The sequence below is a fragment of the Aythya marila genome (genome assembly GCF_965140915.1).
Source record: "Aythya marila genome assembly, chromosome: 4".
Classification (NCBI taxonomy): Eukaryota; Metazoa; Chordata; class Aves; order Anseriformes; family Anatidae; genus Aythya; species Aythya marila.
In genome coordinates, this window is record NC_139045.1 from 4,482,616 (window position 1) to 4,502,263 (window position 19,648).

The following is a 19,648-nucleotide window of genomic DNA, read 5'->3' on the forward strand; positions in this document are numbered from 1 at the left end:
CTGTGCAAGAAACAAACACAATTAGAAAAACTGAGTTGTTTTCCTTAAAATGGTACAGTGTACATAGGTCTTGGTAGCAATGAATAATTATTTTTGTAAAATAAACAGAACCAATTCACAAGCAAATTATTTCTTTACAGTCCCTAACTCACTGGAAAAAAAAAAAAGAAATGGAGGAAAAGGAGAAATTAGGACATTTACGACAGGGGGCCTTGAAAGTTAAGAATAAAAAGCATGCTGTGACTATCAAAAATGATTTTGAGAATTGTTTTGAAGGCTAGCTATACCACCTTGCTCTGGACAAAAATCAGTGTGTAGGGCACAAGTAGACACTAAGTTATGTCTCCAAAGGAATTTTAAATCCTGAAGTTCCCAAGAGAAAACATATCAAAATGAAATCACTGCAATAAAATAGGTTTGGAATACTAGACACAAACATTTAACAGTCTAAAGGGCAAGTCAAAACATCAGGGCAAAATTCACATGGCAAAAGAAGGCTCAAGACCCAACTGATTCTTTGTCAACAGGCTACCAAGGGGAGAATGGGAAGAAGCTCAGTAAGAACCCCCTGTTCTCCAACAAGAAACCCTGCAGCAGCTTTCCAAAGGAGCTTGCAGCTAGGGATTAAGAAGACAATTTCATTATTTCTAGTTTAAGTCTGCTTTTGCAACAAACTGATTACAAAAGATCCTTTTAGGACCTTCTTCTAATAAGTCAAAATAGAGAGAAACTTTTTAGAAAAAAAAAGAGTGCCGAGAGAAAGGCTTTGTAAGGAAAAGACGCAGGCAAGCCAAAGACAGTGTACAGCTAGGAAATCAAACAGAAGAGCTAAAAAGAAAAAGACAGAACAACAGACCTACAAAACGAGAGCTCTCAGGAGCCTGACGAAGACACAAGAGCAGTACTCTTGTCAGACAAACATAAAAGAGCAATAAAGCTTCCAGCATTCACATGTGCACGTGGAACAGGGCAGAAGTCTGTATTACAACCTCCCATTCCCTTTTAGTACCTTCCTGAAGAGCTGACTCAGGTGACTGTGTGACAGAGGGGGACGATCGTGGCTGTGGAGAAAGTCCTGAAGCAGATGTCCTTGCTGAGGAGATCACAGCAGGGGAAGCAGATGTTCCCACCCCAGGCTTGGTGAACTGAACGCTCTGGCTTGCGGAGTGCACAGGCTGTACAGGATCAACGCCACCTGAAAAGGGAAGAAAGCACAAACACCATTTGTATCTGCACAGGCAATCACACAACGCAAGCCACTGTACGTGATGTTTGTTTCACTGTGACTACAAGAACGCAGTACTTCAGAGAGATGCCGTCATATAAGTAAATAGGAAAGAGGAGGTTATCTTTTTTTTTTTTTTAACGTTAAAGGTTTGTAATTTAAAGAACTCCACTAAAATTAACAGATTGTTCAACAGCAAAAAAAAAAAAAAAAAAAGGAAGACACAATGCAGCATTAAAAGACCAAGCAGAAGCTGAAGTAATCCATTTTTGTCCCCAAAACACGATGCTTTCACAGGTTCCTCTTCCTAGGTAAGAGGAACAGAGCCCGTGCACGATCTCTCCCCAGCAATACTCCTCCCAGCAGCAGGAAACCTGCGAGGCAGCTGCATAGCACAGCAGCAATCTGCCTCCCCTGCAGGCTAGGAGCTTTGCAATTTTGTTACTCAATTATGAGACCCATATTCTAAGCAATCTGCTTCAATCAGCCCTGAGTATGCCACAGAACTTCTGGTGTGTTTTAAGCATCTGGACTAGATATAATCTGCTTAAAAAAAAAAAAGTCAGATTAGTGCTTTGAGAGATTTAACACAGTCCAGTCAAAATTCCTATCAGATAAGGACAATATAACTTCAATTAAGTTAGTTTTAAAGAGGGTCTCTCCCTGTTTATAAGTTGGAAAAAATCATCGTATGACGATTCTTTTTAAAAACTCCTCCTTTCTACAAACTACCGACGGACCAAACTGTTAAAAACAAGAATAGAAAGAAAATAATTCGACCAACGTGACTCAGCAAACACACAGGAATTAAGCAACGAGATTGAGATGTTTTTATTTGCCGAGTCCCAATTTAGGTTACTGAATTCACCAGAGGATTCATGTGCAATTGCAACTTGGCTTCCTCTGCACACACAGCTGAGCAGCGCGTGCAGACCCAGACTTCCTCCTAAATAATGGAGCTGGCATTCGAAAGGACTTTGTGGGGAAGTTGAGGCTTCCTTTACAGGGGCAAAAAGAGGTTTAAGATGATCCTCCTGCTTTTCTAACTTACCTTCAAAAGGTGCCTTTACCCAGCCTTACTGCCTTTACCCAGCTTCTGTAGCAGAGAGCTGCATACGGGGTTTGGGTATTTTCCACGCCAAGGCAATGGAGTGATAATTGCAGCTGTAGATACCTGTACTGCTGCAGAGCATGACAAACGCTGGTGTCACAGCCAAAACCTGTTTACACCTGGATTAGCCGAAGATGAAATACTTCCTTGCCAAGTACGAGATTGCTATTCTCAAGCATAAGCTATCCAAAGTGTCCTATAAATGACACGGCTCCTTCAGAGTTACTGGAAGAAAATGTTTTTGAACTCTGACCAAAAATATATTTATTTTTTTTCTTCTTACAGAAATCCAACCCACAAAATTACAAGCTAAGCTTTATTTTGCAACCCTAGAAAGCTCTGGGAAGCCATACGTAACTAAATACAAAGGATTAGAATGGAAACTTGAACAAATTTAATCTCTAGAAATGCACTGTTAGTAACTCATCTCACCAGACAATCTACGGTTATAGGAAACACTCTATCAGTTTTTTGTTTTTTCTCCGTCTAGCCGGTAACAAGATTGCACCCTGTTACACAAGTACTGATCGATCTAGGATGATGCAATTTAGGATTCTAGATCAAGACAGAACTGGGCTGACCACCAGTTTAAAGTTTCCCATTAGCTTGTCCAGGACGAGCCCCATTAGCCCACACCACACCCCGACAATCGCTGTCACAAGAAGCACACAAAGCCAAGACCTTTGCCAGGCTGCTGTAAACACAACCACTTCGTGGCAGAATTTTCTACATTTCCCCTCATACTCCCTTCCTCCTTCGATGTGCACTGACTTTTCCTCCATGCCTTTCAACCATGAACAATCTCCTGGACTGAAAAATACCAAATGACTGAAATGATGAAATAATGAAAATACTGGCAGAGCTCTGTATCAGAGATAAATCTCATTTTTCCTGTGCACTACCCCAAAAGCTTTGATTCCGTTTCCAACTTGAAATCTAAACTAGTAAAGTAAATCATAGTAATATCTTTGTGTTTAAGAGATGGCAGAACCATCCTGAGTTGCTATATGCATGATCTTAATTTATTTCCCCCCAGTATAGCATGTAATTTCTACCAAGATATTGACCAGTTCCCCGCAGCCTGGTTTTCAGCAGCATCCTATCTGTACAACTTCCTACACCTTGGCTGCAGCCCCTTCCCCTTTTTCCTACCACACCTCTGCTGCTGGATTTACAGGATTGTACCCTGAATTCCTACAGATGTGGGGCAGTGAGGACTTGAGACCCTGATCTGACATGAAGGGAAGTACAAGTACGTTCATGAGATCATGAAATAGAAGCGTCTCCAGCTCAAGCTGCCTGCCCACAGTATCAAGATCCATAAAGCAAAGAAATCCACAGCAGGCACCCTCAGGAGTCCTCTCTCACCCCCTCTTCAGGAGTGGGGGGAGACTCAAGTAAAATTTGTGCATTCTTGCTGACAAAACACGTGGATCCACAGACTGGAAAGTACCAAGGAAGTCAGAACGTACCAATTGCAGCTGAAACAGCTGGAAAAAACAATAAGCAAAGCTACTGACCTAGAAAAACAAAAAGCCCAAGTAATACAGCGTGTGTTATTTACATAGGACATCACTGTTTCCATATAGATTTATACCAATACTGTTATGCTGAAATACAGAATTTAAAACTAGACGAGGGCATTTTTGGTAGAGGAAACTAGTTTATACCAGCAAGAAGAAAATCACAAATATTTGTTTCCTCCTTCATTTACACTCCCTAAAGCAAATAAAATTATTCTTACTGGCTGGTATTCATCAAAACAGGCCAGCTTCCAGACAAACATTCTTCTTACATTTCTTCTTTTCTTCCGCTGAAATTTCAGCAAGCTCCACTGAAAATACTTTAATGATCTCAGACAGTGGCTGACAAAGTTTTAGAAATGCAGCAAGATCTTCTCCTGTGCCCTCAGCACATGACACAGACAGCTCAGTGGTTTGATTTTAACAGGCATCAGCAAATTTGGGGCTTTCAAAGGCCCTGCACTCGCTCTTTAACTGGTTTATTTAAAAATCTGATTGGAAGTACAACACTTGCAACTTTTTAACTCAAGCATAAAAACACTGAAATTACCACATTTCATAACGTTATGCCAACCTGAGTTTCTTGGGCAAGTCCTGTGTAAACACAGGGATTTTATTCAATATTTATTTTATCCAAAACACACCATTCTTCTCTGTAAAGCATGCCCCATTTTCCTCCCAGAGAGCTCTCAGCGTTCACTGACTGCACAAAACTAGTATTGAAAAAGTACAGTAAGTCGGTAGCATCCTGAGTCCTTCCAAAACGTACTTATTTATAATTTAAGGACTGCGAGGGGTCCTCTTTCATAGCACAGCAGCAGTGACAACAAACTGCCTTCTCAGTATTCTAGGAGTAGGAGAGGGTAATAAAAATTTCTTTACATGAAGAGTTTTAGAAAGCATCCTTAGGAATTTCAACACATCAAACAGCATTCAAGCAACTTTGCACAGAACAGACTGCAATCGTTTTCCATCATTTCCCTCCTGGAGAATAAACAGCAGGAAGGATGAAACATTCCTTCTTACAAACCATCATAATTTCCTTGAATTCCTCATGTGTTACATTCATACTCTTTCCAAAGATGTACAAGAAATGGCAAGCCATTTTCAAGATTACTGGTTTTTTTTTTGTTTGTTTGTTTGTTTTAAAAGGTGCTAATGCTTCAAATTCCATACAAAGCACTCCACCTGAGAACAGTAAAACTGCAGTGGGAAATTCAGAAAGTGTATCAGTGCCCCAAGAAGTGACGCAACTACATCAGGACCAAACATTCATTTGGCATCTTCTATTAGCCTGGTTTTGTAGCGATTGAATTATTAATGCATTTTAGCCAAAGATACTGAATTCTACACTTAAAAAGAAAAAAGAAAATCACATAAAAACGGTCAGACTTCGTCAAAGGCAGTCTGTTTAGCCTCAGACTTTGTAAGTGATGTCATTCTGGAAAATTAAATCATGATAGGCTGGTATTCTATGAATCCTAATTGTGCAGTTGGAATTAAATTTGTATCTTATCAATTGTATGTGGCAATTCAACCTGATCAGATGCCTACAGTGACATACAAAGCAGTCAAGTACTAGCGTAAGCATGGGACCACGTTGATCCAGGCTTTAAATTCCTATGAAACTGCACCAAGGCTGCTCTTTGAGCAGGATTTCCAGCCTGTCACACCAATGCTGCCAGCAAATCAGCCCCACTTTCCCTTCAGTCTACCTACTGGTTGCTACCTTGATTTGCTCTCTCCCAGTCAGCAAATCCAGAGTCATTTGTGTGCTGAGCATGAACCAGGAAATCATTTCAGGCTGAAAAGAAAGAAGTTAGGCTCCAGATAAATCAGTTCCACAACCCAGTTTTAAATAAGTAAGGTAGGGGGTGTATGCTTATCGCAGAGCTTTACCAGCTCAAAAAGAGTCTAAGTTAAGTGTAACAAAACCAGTGGACTAGTGTTCATTTTCATAACTACGAAGCATGTACTTATTACACACTACTACCACAATCAGTTCTAACATCAGTTCTTGGAAATTTAAGCATGAAATTATTACTTCTTCTCGAAGCCATGTGTTTACTCAATCACTCCCTTAAGAAGTGCACTGAATGGCTCAGGAGTAAGGCATCCGTGACTGTTCTTCAGAGTCTGGCCAGCTATGTTGCCTCACCTTCAATACAGCTGCTCCTTACTACAAAAGATATGAAACAGTAAGGTTTCAAACAAAAAGGAGGAGAAATAATATGCACTTAAATGAAAGACTTCTAAATAAAGCATTTACGGTCTGAACAACCAATAGATGGTTTTCATATCACCACTGCAAATCTCACTATTCTGGAAGGATTCTGAACAAACAAGAAACCTTTTCCATACAACTCCTGCAATAGCCTAGAGGGATACCTGCGTTCCGCGAAGTCCAGCTATACATTCTGTAACCACAGTTCATTTTTCAGACATACTTTTAAACCTTTAGTCCATGAAATATTTTTTTTTTAATGCTCAGCCTTGAAATGCCATTAATTTCAGAAGCTTTTTAAAACTCTCCCTTCTACTTTTCTTAACAGTATTTTGTTTCATTTTTGAAATAGTAAGGAAAACCATATAATTGCAACACCATATAAAGACAGAGTTCAAATCTACTATTTCATCTTCTAAAACTGTGCTAAAGGATGCCACTCTGTATCACAGTTTGGGAAAAAAAATAACAAAAAACAACCAACATTGAAAATGAATTCAACCTTGACACGTACTGTATGAACTTGATTTAAGCTCTATTGGTTTCCCCAGTCAAAGCTTTACCATCATCAAAACCATGTTTTTCATAAGTCCTTGGTCTTAGAAAACCTCAGCTACAAGGACTCTGAAACAATTCCAATGCTTAACTATAATCTGAAATAACTGGCATAAAAAAAAAGAAACATTCTATAATTCTCTAACATCTGTCTCATCAGAAAGAAAAACTGTTGGTCTTGCACAGCTTACAAGTAAGAACTGCACAACACCAGCATAGTAAGACAACCAGAATTTGCTTGGACGCACTATTTGGAGAATACAGATGAGGAGCAAAATGTTCCCTTGTGTGTGCCCTCCCACATCTCTAATCCCTTCCACCTTTCTTACCCTTCAAAGCTGTTGTCAGTTTTCCCACAAAGCAGCAGAAGCTGCAGCTACCCGCAAGGACTCAGTCTGCTTGTCTTCACCTGGCACCCTCACAACCTCAATTCTCTACTGCTGCATCCACATCAAAATCATAGTGCTGTTGCTTACAAAAATCATCTAAAAACACCTAAATTGCTGTCTCATTCAAATGCTTATTAAAAAACAAACAAACAAACAAACAAACAAAAAACACAACTAATTGCCCCCTAACTCATTTCACTTTTTCTGAAATTCCTGAAGAGAAGAGCACACACATGTTCACTTAGGTAAATGTTACTGAACAAATTTAACTCCTGAATTAACAATAAAATTCAGACAGAGATTGAAAAAAAAAAGTACATTTTCCATAGATGTATCTAAGAATCTACACCTTCCTTCAAAACAGCACAGAAGACTTGCCTTCCAAGCCAACTTAAAAATGCAAAAATACACAACAAGCAAAAACACCCAACCAAAAAAACCAACCACAAACCAACCAGAAAAACCAAAACCCTAAAACCATCTGCCCAGTAGGGTCTTTTGCTGCATCATTTAATGGAACACGTCAGTGATACAATTAGCTGCTGTTGGTAAGACTCTGATAACCAAATGAGAAACACCTCAAAAATCAATAAAGACAGAATTCAAACTTGTGATACAGAATTTTACATACTGAATGGGTACAAAGCAACAAAACCGTGATTTCTGATGTTTCCCAGGCACATCTGGAAGTTCACTATCTTTCAACTAATACTGTACCTGTATTTATTTGGTTGTTTACTTGAGCAACTGATCCAGTGAGATTCCTGCTGAGGTTGTCTTGAACGGGCTGAGCAGATGAAACGGTCGATAACGTTGAGTTATATCCCACAGGAACATGCTGTTGAAGCGAATGAGGTACTGATGTACTCGGGCTAGACAACATATTTGTCTCTTTGAACTGTCCGGCAGCAGGTAGGCTCTGAGAAGTAAACGCCTGCCCATACACGCTGCCAGTAGCTGCAGGAGGATAGGAAATGTTAGGGTACACGGCACTAGAAACCACGGGCATAGCGTAATGATCAGAATTAAGGGGAAATCCCTGAGATGCCACTGAGGAGCTGACAGAAGTGCTGTAGTGATTACCAAACGCTGAATACGACTGCGGAGCACTCGTATGCAAGTAGGGTGCAGGTGGTATTGCTCCTTGGACAGGTCCTTCAGCCGGCCCCGCTGCATGGGGAGGTTTGTTGTAGAACTGCTGCGATTTTCGGGTATTCAACACGTTGGGACCCACCGAAGGGGCCACGACATTTTGTGCTGGTGCTGAATAGTAGTAGCTGGAGGGGTAACTAGCTCTGTACTGATTATCCACGTGGGGAGAAACAGCTTTATTGGGCACTTGGGAATAGTGTCCTGAGGGCGCGCTGTAGTTTGGAGGATGCGAGCCATAGCCAGCAGGGAACTGCATCGGACTCTGCACAGGACCTGGAACGAAGAGAAAACATCTCAGTATATTCAAGGTGCATCTGCTGGTAGCGCCAACAAACTCCGTACCTACTGCAACTAACAAACAACTGCTTTCTCCTTGATTTCCCTCCCTGTCTTTGAGGTCAAGGTCCATCAACAGAACAAAAAGAACAAACCAAGTACAATGCATGTAAAATACCGTGTTTGAAATGATTTGCATACACACAAAAGTACCAGAAAAACGGATGCTTTCCATGCCAGGATCCTATGCATCACAGCTCTATTTTGAATATTTTAAGGTTTTAGGAAAATATTTAAGCAAATACTGAGCAACGTCAAGCACCAAACTGGTATTTCATTGTCTGAAAATAACAATATACCCTACAGAAAGTGAAAATGAAAAGCTGCAGTCACATCAGTCCATCAACATTGTCTTTACAACTCCCCAATATGGTGACCAAGATAAAGTGCTTTAGAGCATTTATTTTCCTTTATGTTATTTTATGCTTTTACAAAAAACCATCATTTTTAAGAAACCACCAGGTACCTGACAAGGCACTTATGTTTACTGCCTGATACTTCCATCAGGTAGGGGGTTGTATCAGAGAAACTGACCTCAGCTGTCACTGCAACCGCCTCTGCAACATTAGAGGTTAATTACATACTGGTCCTGCAAGGGTAGAACAAGTACTTGCTTGCTAGAGACCAAACATTAAGTATGTCCTTTTTTATTTTTATTTTTTTAATGCAAATTGATCAATGGTAAATCTTCAAGTCTCCCTCAATTTCCTTTCCTGCACCCTGTTTTTATTTTCCAGTGAACCGTACGTGCGTTTCCCTGGATCATTTCCTTTTTTAAACTCACCACACCCTACTGCTTACATCCCGCTGTGTGCCCGTGTTATTTCCCAGCTCTCAGTGAACAGAAACCCGCAGCACGACACCGTGCCACTCGCATCAAACAGCAGCTGTGCCAGTAACGAACTGTGGATTTGCCCCCCTGCACTTACGGCGATCACAAAATACAAGCATTACTTCTGGACGTGCTTCTGTTGAAGAATCAAATTCTGGGAAGTCACTGTTCCCAAAGTAACATCCAGGTGGTCTGTGATTAACTTGCAAGGCAATTTTGATAATGATTTGTTAACAGAACGTTGTAAGCAAGGAACACACTGTCCAAAATTGTTCTCTGATAATATTAAAAGTGACTTTTTATAAGTGACAAACCCAGAACACTGAGCAGAAGAGAATGCTACCAAACAAACAAACAACAGTAACTTGGACCACTGGGCCGAGAGACAGAAAGGCCTTTAGGGAATAAGCATAAGGAGCTTAAGAAAATACAAACATAAAGAAATAGAGACGTACTAACAATTTGGAGCCACACGTAGTTTTATGCTTCTGATTCACCGCTCTTCTGAAAAAGTGGGAGCTGCTTCCTAATGCTCCATAGCTTATTCTCCTTTAAGGGAGAATGATTTTCAAGTTGGTGACTCACCGACAACTAACTCCAGGCTGCACTTACGTGACCTTTAGCAGACTTTCAACCTGCTTTTTGGAAGTCTGAAAGAGCAAACTGAAGAATACACAAATAACTTACGTCTGTCACGGCTTGCTGCTGTAAGCAGCTACGACGTCAAAGGTGGCAAGGAAAGCTGTTTTAGCTGAGGAGTCTGTGCATTTGTGCTACTATGGCACGGTATGCTGAATAAACTAACTGAGGAAGTGTAATTTAGAAACTGGTTTAGGAGCACCTCACTTTAAATAAAAGGCTGCATATCAAATCATCTCGTAAAGCCTTGCAGTATCCAGCTCCGGTTTAAAAACACATACCATGAGGAGAGATTATATTACCAGTACAAGATCCCAGTTACCACGCTACAGAATGTCCAAGTTGCCTTTACTCCTATTCCTAACATCCATTATGAGCTTAAAACGACACAAGTGAGTATGAATCCCATCAAGAACTCATTAAGAAAGACACAGCTGACATCTGAAAAGCTATCTTTCGGATTTCAAAATCCCGGTCCTTTCAAAGCAAGTTTTTACAACTACAGAGGAAAGATCATTCCCATTATCTGCACTGAGTTTTTTGTCCATTTCATCATGAAGAACGCGAACAAAGTAATTTCTCAGTGCAATTAGTAGCTGAAGCTGCTAATGATGACTAGATAATTGGGCCGTTTTCAGCGCTGGAAATGTGGGTATGTTTTTGGTGTCATTTTGAGATCTGGTGAACTGCACGAGCTGTGCTGGTGTCTCAGGCAGCGTACCTTCCTTGACAACTCTCTTCCAGAAAACTCTGTAAGAAGAGTTGAAAAACTTACCTGCACACAGAAAGCACACCGCTAAAGTGCCATCTCCACAGGGGAAAGCAAGGAACCTCTCCTTCCACAGACAAATTAATACCTTATAATGCGTAAGTACACGTACATTAGCAGGTGAACCCTGAAAGCTTTATCACTTTTTAAGGAGAAAAAACCCACAACACTACAGGACGAAAAAAATAAATAAAAGGTGCCATGGCTACACAAACAGCTCCGTGATGGCATCAGTCAGCTTCCCAGTTTCACAAAGCTTTCAGGAACTTCGTACCTCTACCCCCGCTATCAAATTTAACCAAAACTATCCAAAGGATCCAACCTGGGAGGAGGGATGCAGACCAGTCCTAAAGGACTTCATAACTGAAATGATGATCTTGAAATGTATCATATATCATCAATATCCTGATGATACTAACGGTAATCTTACAAAGCACTCGTGGATAACACTATAGTCAAAAAATGTCTCAAGAAACATGGGAATTCAAAAGAGTTCACCTCTCAGAGTTACAAACTTCAATCCATTACACCATTAACACTGAAGTCTTCAGTGGCTACAGGGAAAATACACCATTTTTAACACTAATTTAACAAGCAACATCTCATTATGCTGGTATTCGGAAACAAGTCATTTTCTGACTATGTATAAAGCTACCTGTAAAACCGCTACAGTAAAATTTTCATGAACTTGCAAAACTTAATTCAGAAGAATTCAGGTACGAGCCCCTGACTGCCAAACAAAATACCAGGCAAGGACCCCTTTCTTTTTTAAATTACTGAATTTAAAAGTGGAATCAAACCCAAAACATGGAGAGGGAAAAGAATACTCTTTTTTTTTTTTTAAACTTACATTAACACTAAAGTCCCCAAAGGTCTCAAATGAATGTGGTCACTGGACTGGGTAAATCCTATTAAATACAAAGCTGAACATCCTTGGAAATATCAACCTACACGCAACGAGTTTCTTTCTTTCTGTAAGAAGCAGCCTCTCTTTCGTCAGATACCCCTTAACTTCAAAGGCTTAATCTGAAAAATCTAGATTTTATGGAACTAACATGTATAGCGCACTCCAAACAACCGAAACTGTCTGTTTTACAGCCAACACAGAAATAGTTGTATTCACTAAAGTATCTTACATTTAACCTTCCTTATACTGATGTAAAAGGGAATTTCAAAAGCAATTACTACCTTCTTTGTGAAACTTAGTTTCTATGTGACATAATGGAAGTCTCCAGTACTCTTTTTCTGTTGCTAATCCCCCTATTACAGTTGTTAAAAAAAGAAAAAAAAAAAAAAAGGAATCCTGTATTACAACTTCACAAGAGTAGTACTAGAAGAAGGCCGATAAACTCATCTAAAAGCTTTGGAATAGTGTTGTTAAAACACACAAAATCACAAATTCAGATTTCTTAGCCTACCGTGGTATATATCTGATGATTTATGAACATGGAAGGCAAAGGTAAGCCGAACAGCCAGCACGTTATATGATAAAAATGCAAGACCATTACTATACACTACAAAACTTCTCAGAATTTAAAAAAAAAAAAAAAAGAGCATACATTGGATTCACAGTAAACAAATGGTTTACTAGAAGGTTTAAAAGATAGAATATTGACAGCAGCATAAAACCAACTAATTAAAATAATAGATCCTAATGATGGCCCTTCAAAATTACTGCCTCATTCAGTTAAAAACACAAGGGGAATAGGCAGTGTCAGTTTCTGTTTGTTTCTGTCCAACATACCTCCAGTTCACTGAGGAGGCTGTACCAGAGTCCTGACAGCGTGGTATTTTGACTAAAAGCCACGTAAGTTGGCATTTCGTGAGCAATGCAGAGAGATTTCAGCTTTGCAATACTCAAGTTTGCAGAGCGCAGCCGAGGCATTGGTTTCTCCCTACATTATGTGCTTACCTCCCTTTTCATCCCCTGCACTACCTGCAGGCAAAACCTCCTTCTGGGGCACGCAGGGAGCCCCTTTTGGACACGAACAACATCCACGAGGGAAAATTTTGGAGGCCAAGCCCCCAGAAAAGACCAAAGCCCACCGCAGCCCCAGCCCCGTGAGGGATACGACGAGGCCTGAGCAGGGTTAGGCGGGCACGGAGCGGAGGCAGGCTGTCTAAAAACTTAACAAAGAACTGGTTTCACAGCCCCCCCACGGCTTAAAAGGAAGGAGCTCAGCGTGAAAGCCCAGCCGCTTTTTGGGGAATTGTGAATATTTCACCTCCACCACCCAGCCGCCACCCACAGCCCCCCCCAGCCCCGCCGCACGGGCGCCCTGACCCCACAGCACCAAGGCCCCGACCCTCCTCCCCCTCCAACCCCCCAAAAACCTCCCTCAGACCCCCCCCAATTTCCACACCCGAGGCGCACGAAGCGACCCCCGAGCCCCCCGGCCCCTCACCGTTGTGGCAGCGAGGAGCGCCGCCCTCAGCCGCCGCCGCCGCCGGGGCCTCCCGGGAAGCCGCGGGCCCGGCCGGGTACATGGCGGCGGGCGGCCGCGGCGGCAGCCCGGCAGGCGCGGACATGGCTCCCCTCAGCGCCCAGCCCCGGAGAGCGGCCGGGGGTCGCCCCCAAGGGCCCCGGGAGGACCGGGCAGGGCTCGCAGCCGGGCCCGAGAGCCGCTCCCGCCGCCGGCCGCTAACGCCGCCGCCGCCCACAGCGGCCCCTGGCGGAGCCTCCGCGCCCCGATGGCGGCGCCGCCCTCCCCCGGCTGCGGGAGTGCCCCGCGAGGCGGCTGTGGGAGGGGGAAAGGCCTCGGGAAGGGAGAGCGAGGTCTCCAGGAGCAGCTGGTCCAAGCGTCCCCTAGCACCAGTGTCACCCGCTAACGGTGTCCCCAAGCACCACGTCCAACCTGTCCTTGAGCACCCCCAGGGACGGGGACTCCACCACAGAATCACAGAATTTCTAGGTTGGAAGATCATCGAGTCCAACCTCTGACCTAACGCTAACAGTCCCCACTAAACCATATCCCTAAGCTCTACATATAAATGTCTTTTAAAGACTTCCAGGGATGGTGACTCCGCCACCTCCCTGGACAACCCGTCCCAACGCCTGACTGCTCTTTCTGAGAGGAAATGTCTCCTCATTTCCAACCTAAACCTCCCCTGGCCATTCCCTCTGGTCCTATCAGTGGTTATCTGTGAGCAGAGGCCAACCCCGCACTCCCCACATCTCCCTTTCGGGCAGTTGCAGAGAGCAATGAGGTCTCCCCTGAGCCTCCCCTTCCCCAGCCCAAACCCCCCCAGCTCCCTCAGCCGCCCCTCACAGGCCTTGTGCTCCAGGCCCCTCACCAGCTTCGGAGCCCTGCTCTGGACACGCTCCATGGCCTTGATGTCCTTCCTCATCAACAAGATTGAAAAATGTCACCACACTATTCCTCATCAAGAAGGCTGAAAAGCCTCATCTTGCTTTCCCTCATCAAGGCCTTGACAAGGAATAACGAGGCAAGGCTTTTCACTCGCCATATAGGCCTTATGCTCTATATTCTCTAAACAGAAACAAAAGTGTTGTTGAGCCACCCCTGTTCAGCTGGCAAAGGACCTCCTTCCAGTACAGCGTTTTCTACAGCCTGTATTCATTTTGCCTGTGTGCCTGCCTCTACAACCAGTCTCCTGTCATTCTCCCAGGCACTACTGGGAGAATACTCAAGTACCTCATTTTGGAAGGAAGTTGAAAGCGCAAAAATACATACTGGTGATCGTAGCAGCTGTCATAAAGACCGACAACACTGAGTCACCTTTACTTGCTACAAACACTTTACCAGTTCCTTCCCTGGCTGCATGCTGTTTTTCCTACTAGTTATGCGTGTCTGTCATTAAATATGTGGTTAATTGCTTTGCCCATATGCTAAGCATATGATCCAGCCCTGTTACAGTTACTCGTTCAAAGCATGCAGTGCATCTCTAAGTATTGGAGAGACTGACTGTATCTGCAAGTGTCTCAGCCTGCACACCCCCTGGTACTATGCAGAGGTACCAGATACTTGTGCAGGCCTTCATTAGTCATCTGAGAGACTGTAAATCCATCTCTGAAAGATACAATTTCTTTAAGCTAGCGAAATAAACAGTTTCTTTACCACGTCCTGATAAGCTAGGGCAAGAATGGGCTGAACATGCAATGAAGTTCAGGTGATCTATTAAGAAAAAACATTACCTGAAGATACTGAAGGATTAGGTGACATGGGAGTGGTGTGACGTTACCATAACTAGAGGGCTCTGAACAGGTAAGGCAAACATGGTGAGGGTCCTGCTGTCATCCAGCTTTGGTGCAGGTGACCTGCTGGAGCCCCTGCCAGGGCTGTGTTGTTGTGATAGGATCGACATATTCCACTCTTGGAGCTAGTTCTTTTGAACCCATCCTCCATCCCCAAAACATATTTGCTTGAAATATATGACAGCAAAATTATTCAGAAATAAAGACAGCTCTATATATATGTATTTTCATTCTCGGTACCATCTTAAAAGGTGCAGGAATGCTTCATGATACTACTACTGTCCTTTGCCACAGCATGCAGCACATGTGAGACTGTATTTTAACAAAGGTTTTCCCCTTCCAAAGACTCATTTCTCTAACTCCCTAAATGCACCATGAGACAGTGAATATATCCTGTATCACAATCTGAGAAAAGTACTGCAGTGCCTATTTTAATATTTCAATGTCTGCTCAAACAGAAAGGGAAATATATCACTGGGCTAAAATATCATTGTGCTAAAAGCAAGAAGAGGCAACTGCAAAATTTCCCATTGTTTTAAATGCTTTTACAAAACCTTTTGCATGGTTAATTAATTATTTTCCACAAACAATAATTACATGGTGGTTAAACCCATTCACTCCTAGGAAATCCAGATGTGTTGGCAGCTAGAACACAAGCCCCTAATGGAAATCCACCATAAACTCAAATCCATTAATTTTATTTTCCTCATTTATAATGAATCTGAAAGTGTTAGCAACAACTGAGTATTAATGTGTGCAGTTAATGCTGTCATGAAAGGAATAACACATGAGCTGGCTCAACTAGGCCGTGGCTTCCACTTAGTCTGGTAACAAGCTCAGAGCAGTAAGAAATTCTTTATGGTTCTGAGGAATGAGAAAATGGCCGTAACGCATGCAGCCACTTGTGCAAAAATGAGAAAAAAAAAAAAAAGTGTAGCTCCTACCAGTCAATGGTTTTATTCCAAGGTGCACATGGCTCATTTTCCTTTGTATTACTCAGAAGTTCCCTAAATATGCATATGAATGTCCATACAACTCTTAGCCTCCATTTAAAACAATAGAAATATATCAATCATTACGCACCAGTCTGTAAACTACTGTTTCAAGACGTGATTCTGCAGACATAAGCAACTTTACTTGGAATAATTCTATTTTTGTTAGGAAATTTTATGTCAGAGTTAAAAAAGGATTGTGTTTTCTTCAGCCAGGTGGTGAGGCTTAATTGCTAACAGATTTCTCTTGACCTTTGGTGCAGGAAGTCTTGAAATGACACAAAAAGGTCCTTCTGTCACTTGGGTTTGGGGAAGGAAAACATGACAGTGTATCTCATTACCTGTAATCTGATAAAGGGGGCTTTACATGTCCAAGCCTAGAGAGCAAAAGTTATTTTTGCAATGGGGAAAATCTGGGAACAAAAATCATTTAAAGCTGTGTTAGAAATAATTTTGACCTTTAGCAAAACTAAGCCAAGTCTCTTCCAGTTTACCATACATTTCAGAAGCAGAATGCCAAAATTAGGTGCTTTTATTATCTCCATCAACAATATATAGCCGTGGGTCACCCTAGTTCACTAATACATTTCTAATTATCTTCCCTATCTTTTCTTACAGGAAGTGGGCCACTTCAGTGCAAAGTGAAAAATCTTCATGTTTTCACAGTCAGAAGTCCCCAGCTGCATTCCCATTGTTGTGTCTGGGTAAGTCGCCTGTAGTCACCATACTACAATTGCTTTCCAGAATGCAAAAGACAAATCAAAAATCTTGATGTAAATCTTGATATAAAGTGTGTCTCTGTTTGGGTGACCTCTGCATCTGACTGAAGGATAAATCCCTGGATCTACTGGGTGAGTTATGTGCTATACTTCATTTGGAGCTGGATAATTAGTATAAGAGGCCCCAGGGTAATCATGTTCCATTTTAAGTAAAAATCTTTGGAAGATCTAAAACCTAACAGAGAAAGAGAAATCAGTTGTGACACAACTCAGCTTTCTTACACTTGCAGATTTCCTTTCCATGTGTTTTATTTCCTTTATTATTCAAGTAATGCTGCTCACCCTCTCTTTGGCTGATGGTATGCAGGGGAAAAGAATCTTAATTTGTAATCTGTAGCTGCTTCTTTAATCTCCAGTTCTTCTTTGTGAAGAGATCTTCTTTCACCTGGATTTGTGGTTGGGCATGGTCTACAGCCACAGGAGGAGTGTGGTTGCCTGGCCATTGCCCTTCTCAGGGTACCTAGGGACATCTGAGGAATTTTTTTATCTCAGCAATGAGCAGGGCTTCTGTCTGTCTTCCTCAAGCACTTGACATATTCAATTTGGGTACACAAGACTGAGCTGTGCTTAATTTTAGATTATTTTTCTTTTTCATGGGGTATTTGTACCTCTGATGGAAAAGGCTTAGAACAACAGGATCTCCCCGACTGTGGTTTCAGTAGCTCTCAGGAAAACCTTACACGTGCATTCTATACAGACAGCATCTTTACCAGTCCCTACGAATAAACCTAAAGGATAAAGGGAATTGTCACTACCATGATGGTAGTGCTCCAGCCACCATTGGCATCAACATTGTCATCATCCTAGGGTGGCTATAAGTGACATGAAAAGATGATTTCACTCTCCTCTGGACCAAGGCTATGAGCTCTGCAAACTGCTACAGCTGATCTGATAATTGCTGAATATAGCTGTGTATTATATCGTTTATGTCTGAGAAGTCACAAGACTAAAAGTCAGAGTAGTTCCTTCTTGTAACCTAATGACGGGTCTCTTGTGTTTACAGGCTGGTCTATAATTTGTGTGATACCTCTTCACATCAGGAAATATGACATATGTTCTTATTTAACATGACCTACATTCTTACTTCCGTCCAGAGAAGTTGTAGATGTTGCCCAGAGAAGCTGTGGATGCCCCATCCCTGGAAGTGTTCAAGGCTGGGCTGGCTGGGGCTTTGGGCAACATGGTCTGGTGGAGGTGTCCCTGCCCATGGCAGGGGGGTTGGAATCGGATGATCTTTAAAGTCTCTTTCAACCCCAACCATTCTCTGATTCTAGGATTCTGAATAAATACTCCCAATTGGCAATTATGGCTGGTAAGCCCCTTGAGTATGCAGTGTAGGTGAACATACATATCTGCAGCTATACTTGTAATACTCTTGAGTGGTTTCATCAGCTGCACGCTTCTGTCTCTGGCATTAATAATTAGAAATCACCAGGCAAGCTGTGGCTAAGGAAGAGCCTACTACAAGTCAACTATAACCAGAGGTCTAAATATTTTCATGAGATTTTGTGCAAAGAGAAACTCTAGATAGAAGGTTTTGTGTGACCTTAGAGGAAAGCTGAACAAAAACAAGAGAATCTGGGGGATTTTTTGCAGCTAGTGTGCTTGCCACATCCCAGCTGTAGAAGTGTAGCTATGCCTCAATTCAAACCGACTGAGCTTAAGCCCATGAAACCTTTAGAGTTTTCAGCTATTAAAGTTTTATATTTTTCTGGTAATTTTTATAAGACCTGTAAAACTAATAAACCTCTGAAAGATCTATTACTCTCTGGCAGTTTTTTATAGGTTTTTCCATTAAGATGGAACAATGACTCATCTAAACCACTGCAGCTCCCTTCCTCCTCCGGTGGCTCCAGATGTGCAGCTTGCCCCCAAAGCTAACCTTGCCATTACATCTAAAAGAGCAACGTGGTGCAAACGGGTGAACCTATGTCTAAAAATAGTTTCTCTGTTTGTCTGGATGTCTGAGTCACCGCTCCCCACTGTATCTTTGCAGGGGCACTAAGAAATCTACTGACCTGAACCAGAAGACAAAGTTCCTCCCCTACATTACATGACTGCGCAGGCACCGCTGTGTATGTACGCCGTGGGTCCTGAGGAGCTCAGTCATATGGTAACACCCTTGGCTTCAAAGGGTTTCTCATGTGAATGAGAGCAGTGAGATAGGCTCATGTGAACTGCAGATCAAACCATCCAAACTAAAATAGAAGATAATTAAACCATTCAAGCACAATTAAAGCTTAAAAGTACCATGCTGTGGATCAGCAGCTTAATGCCATAAACCTCAATGACTTTGCAGTAACGTTTTAGAAACTCTGGTTTTCTGTGTACATTTGAAACAACATAAGAGGCTGAAATTGCCTCTATATTTATCTGAAGAGACTGCTGCCCTCTGAAACTAATTGAAAAATTCCTCTCACAAGATGTTTTGGCAATAGTTGGGAAGTATGTCATGGCAGTTAAATGTTACGGACTCTGGTCGACCAGGGTTAGATTCTGCTCTTCCTGCCTTGTCCTCTTCTGTGGGACTATCAATTAGGAGGCACCTGAAACTCCATGCTGCTAAGAAAAGACTTTACTCAAAGGCATAACAGAAAGCAACACATTCTCCCTTTACAGTTGTGTATTTATAGTACCCCATCAAGTACTACTTATTTAAGGTTAGATATTTTAATGAGTAGTACTGCACTGCGTTCAACCAAGGGAGGAGCAAGGAGAGTACCTTTCACTGTGTGGAAGAAGAAATAAACGTAATTAATAGAAAGCTTACAGATTGCAGTAATAGAAAGTGAGTCATGTAACATTATGTACATGAAAAAAAAAAAGAAATTAAACAGTAATAGTTTCATCTCCAAGCAACTAGTAGTATTAACACAGAAGGACATGTTTGTATTAATCTTTTCAGA

General features: G+C 42.0%; 1 protein-coding gene across 3 annotated transcripts in view; it reads right to left on the reverse strand.

Annotated features, from left to right (window-relative positions):
- Positions 1–13,385, reverse strand: part of SEC24B (SEC24 homolog B, COPII coat complex component) — a 43,295-nt gene extending 29,910 nt beyond the window's left edge. For 2 of the 3 annotated variants that reach the window (XM_082758486.1, XM_082758485.1), the window contains exons 1-3: positions 13,161–13,385; positions 7,745–8,452; positions 1,010–1,195 (exon numbers count right to left, since the gene is read on the reverse strand). In XM_082758486.1, coding sequence (XP_082614612.1) covers positions 1,010–1,195; positions 7,745–8,452; positions 13,161–13,284 — 1,018 coding nt within the window. In that variant the 5' untranslated portion in view covers positions 13,285–13,385. The remainder of the gene's footprint in view (positions 1–1,009; positions 1,196–7,744; positions 8,453–13,160) is intronic. The other variant, XM_082758487.1, reaches the window with a different exon arrangement.
- Positions 13,386–19,648: the final 6,263 nt, after the last annotated feature.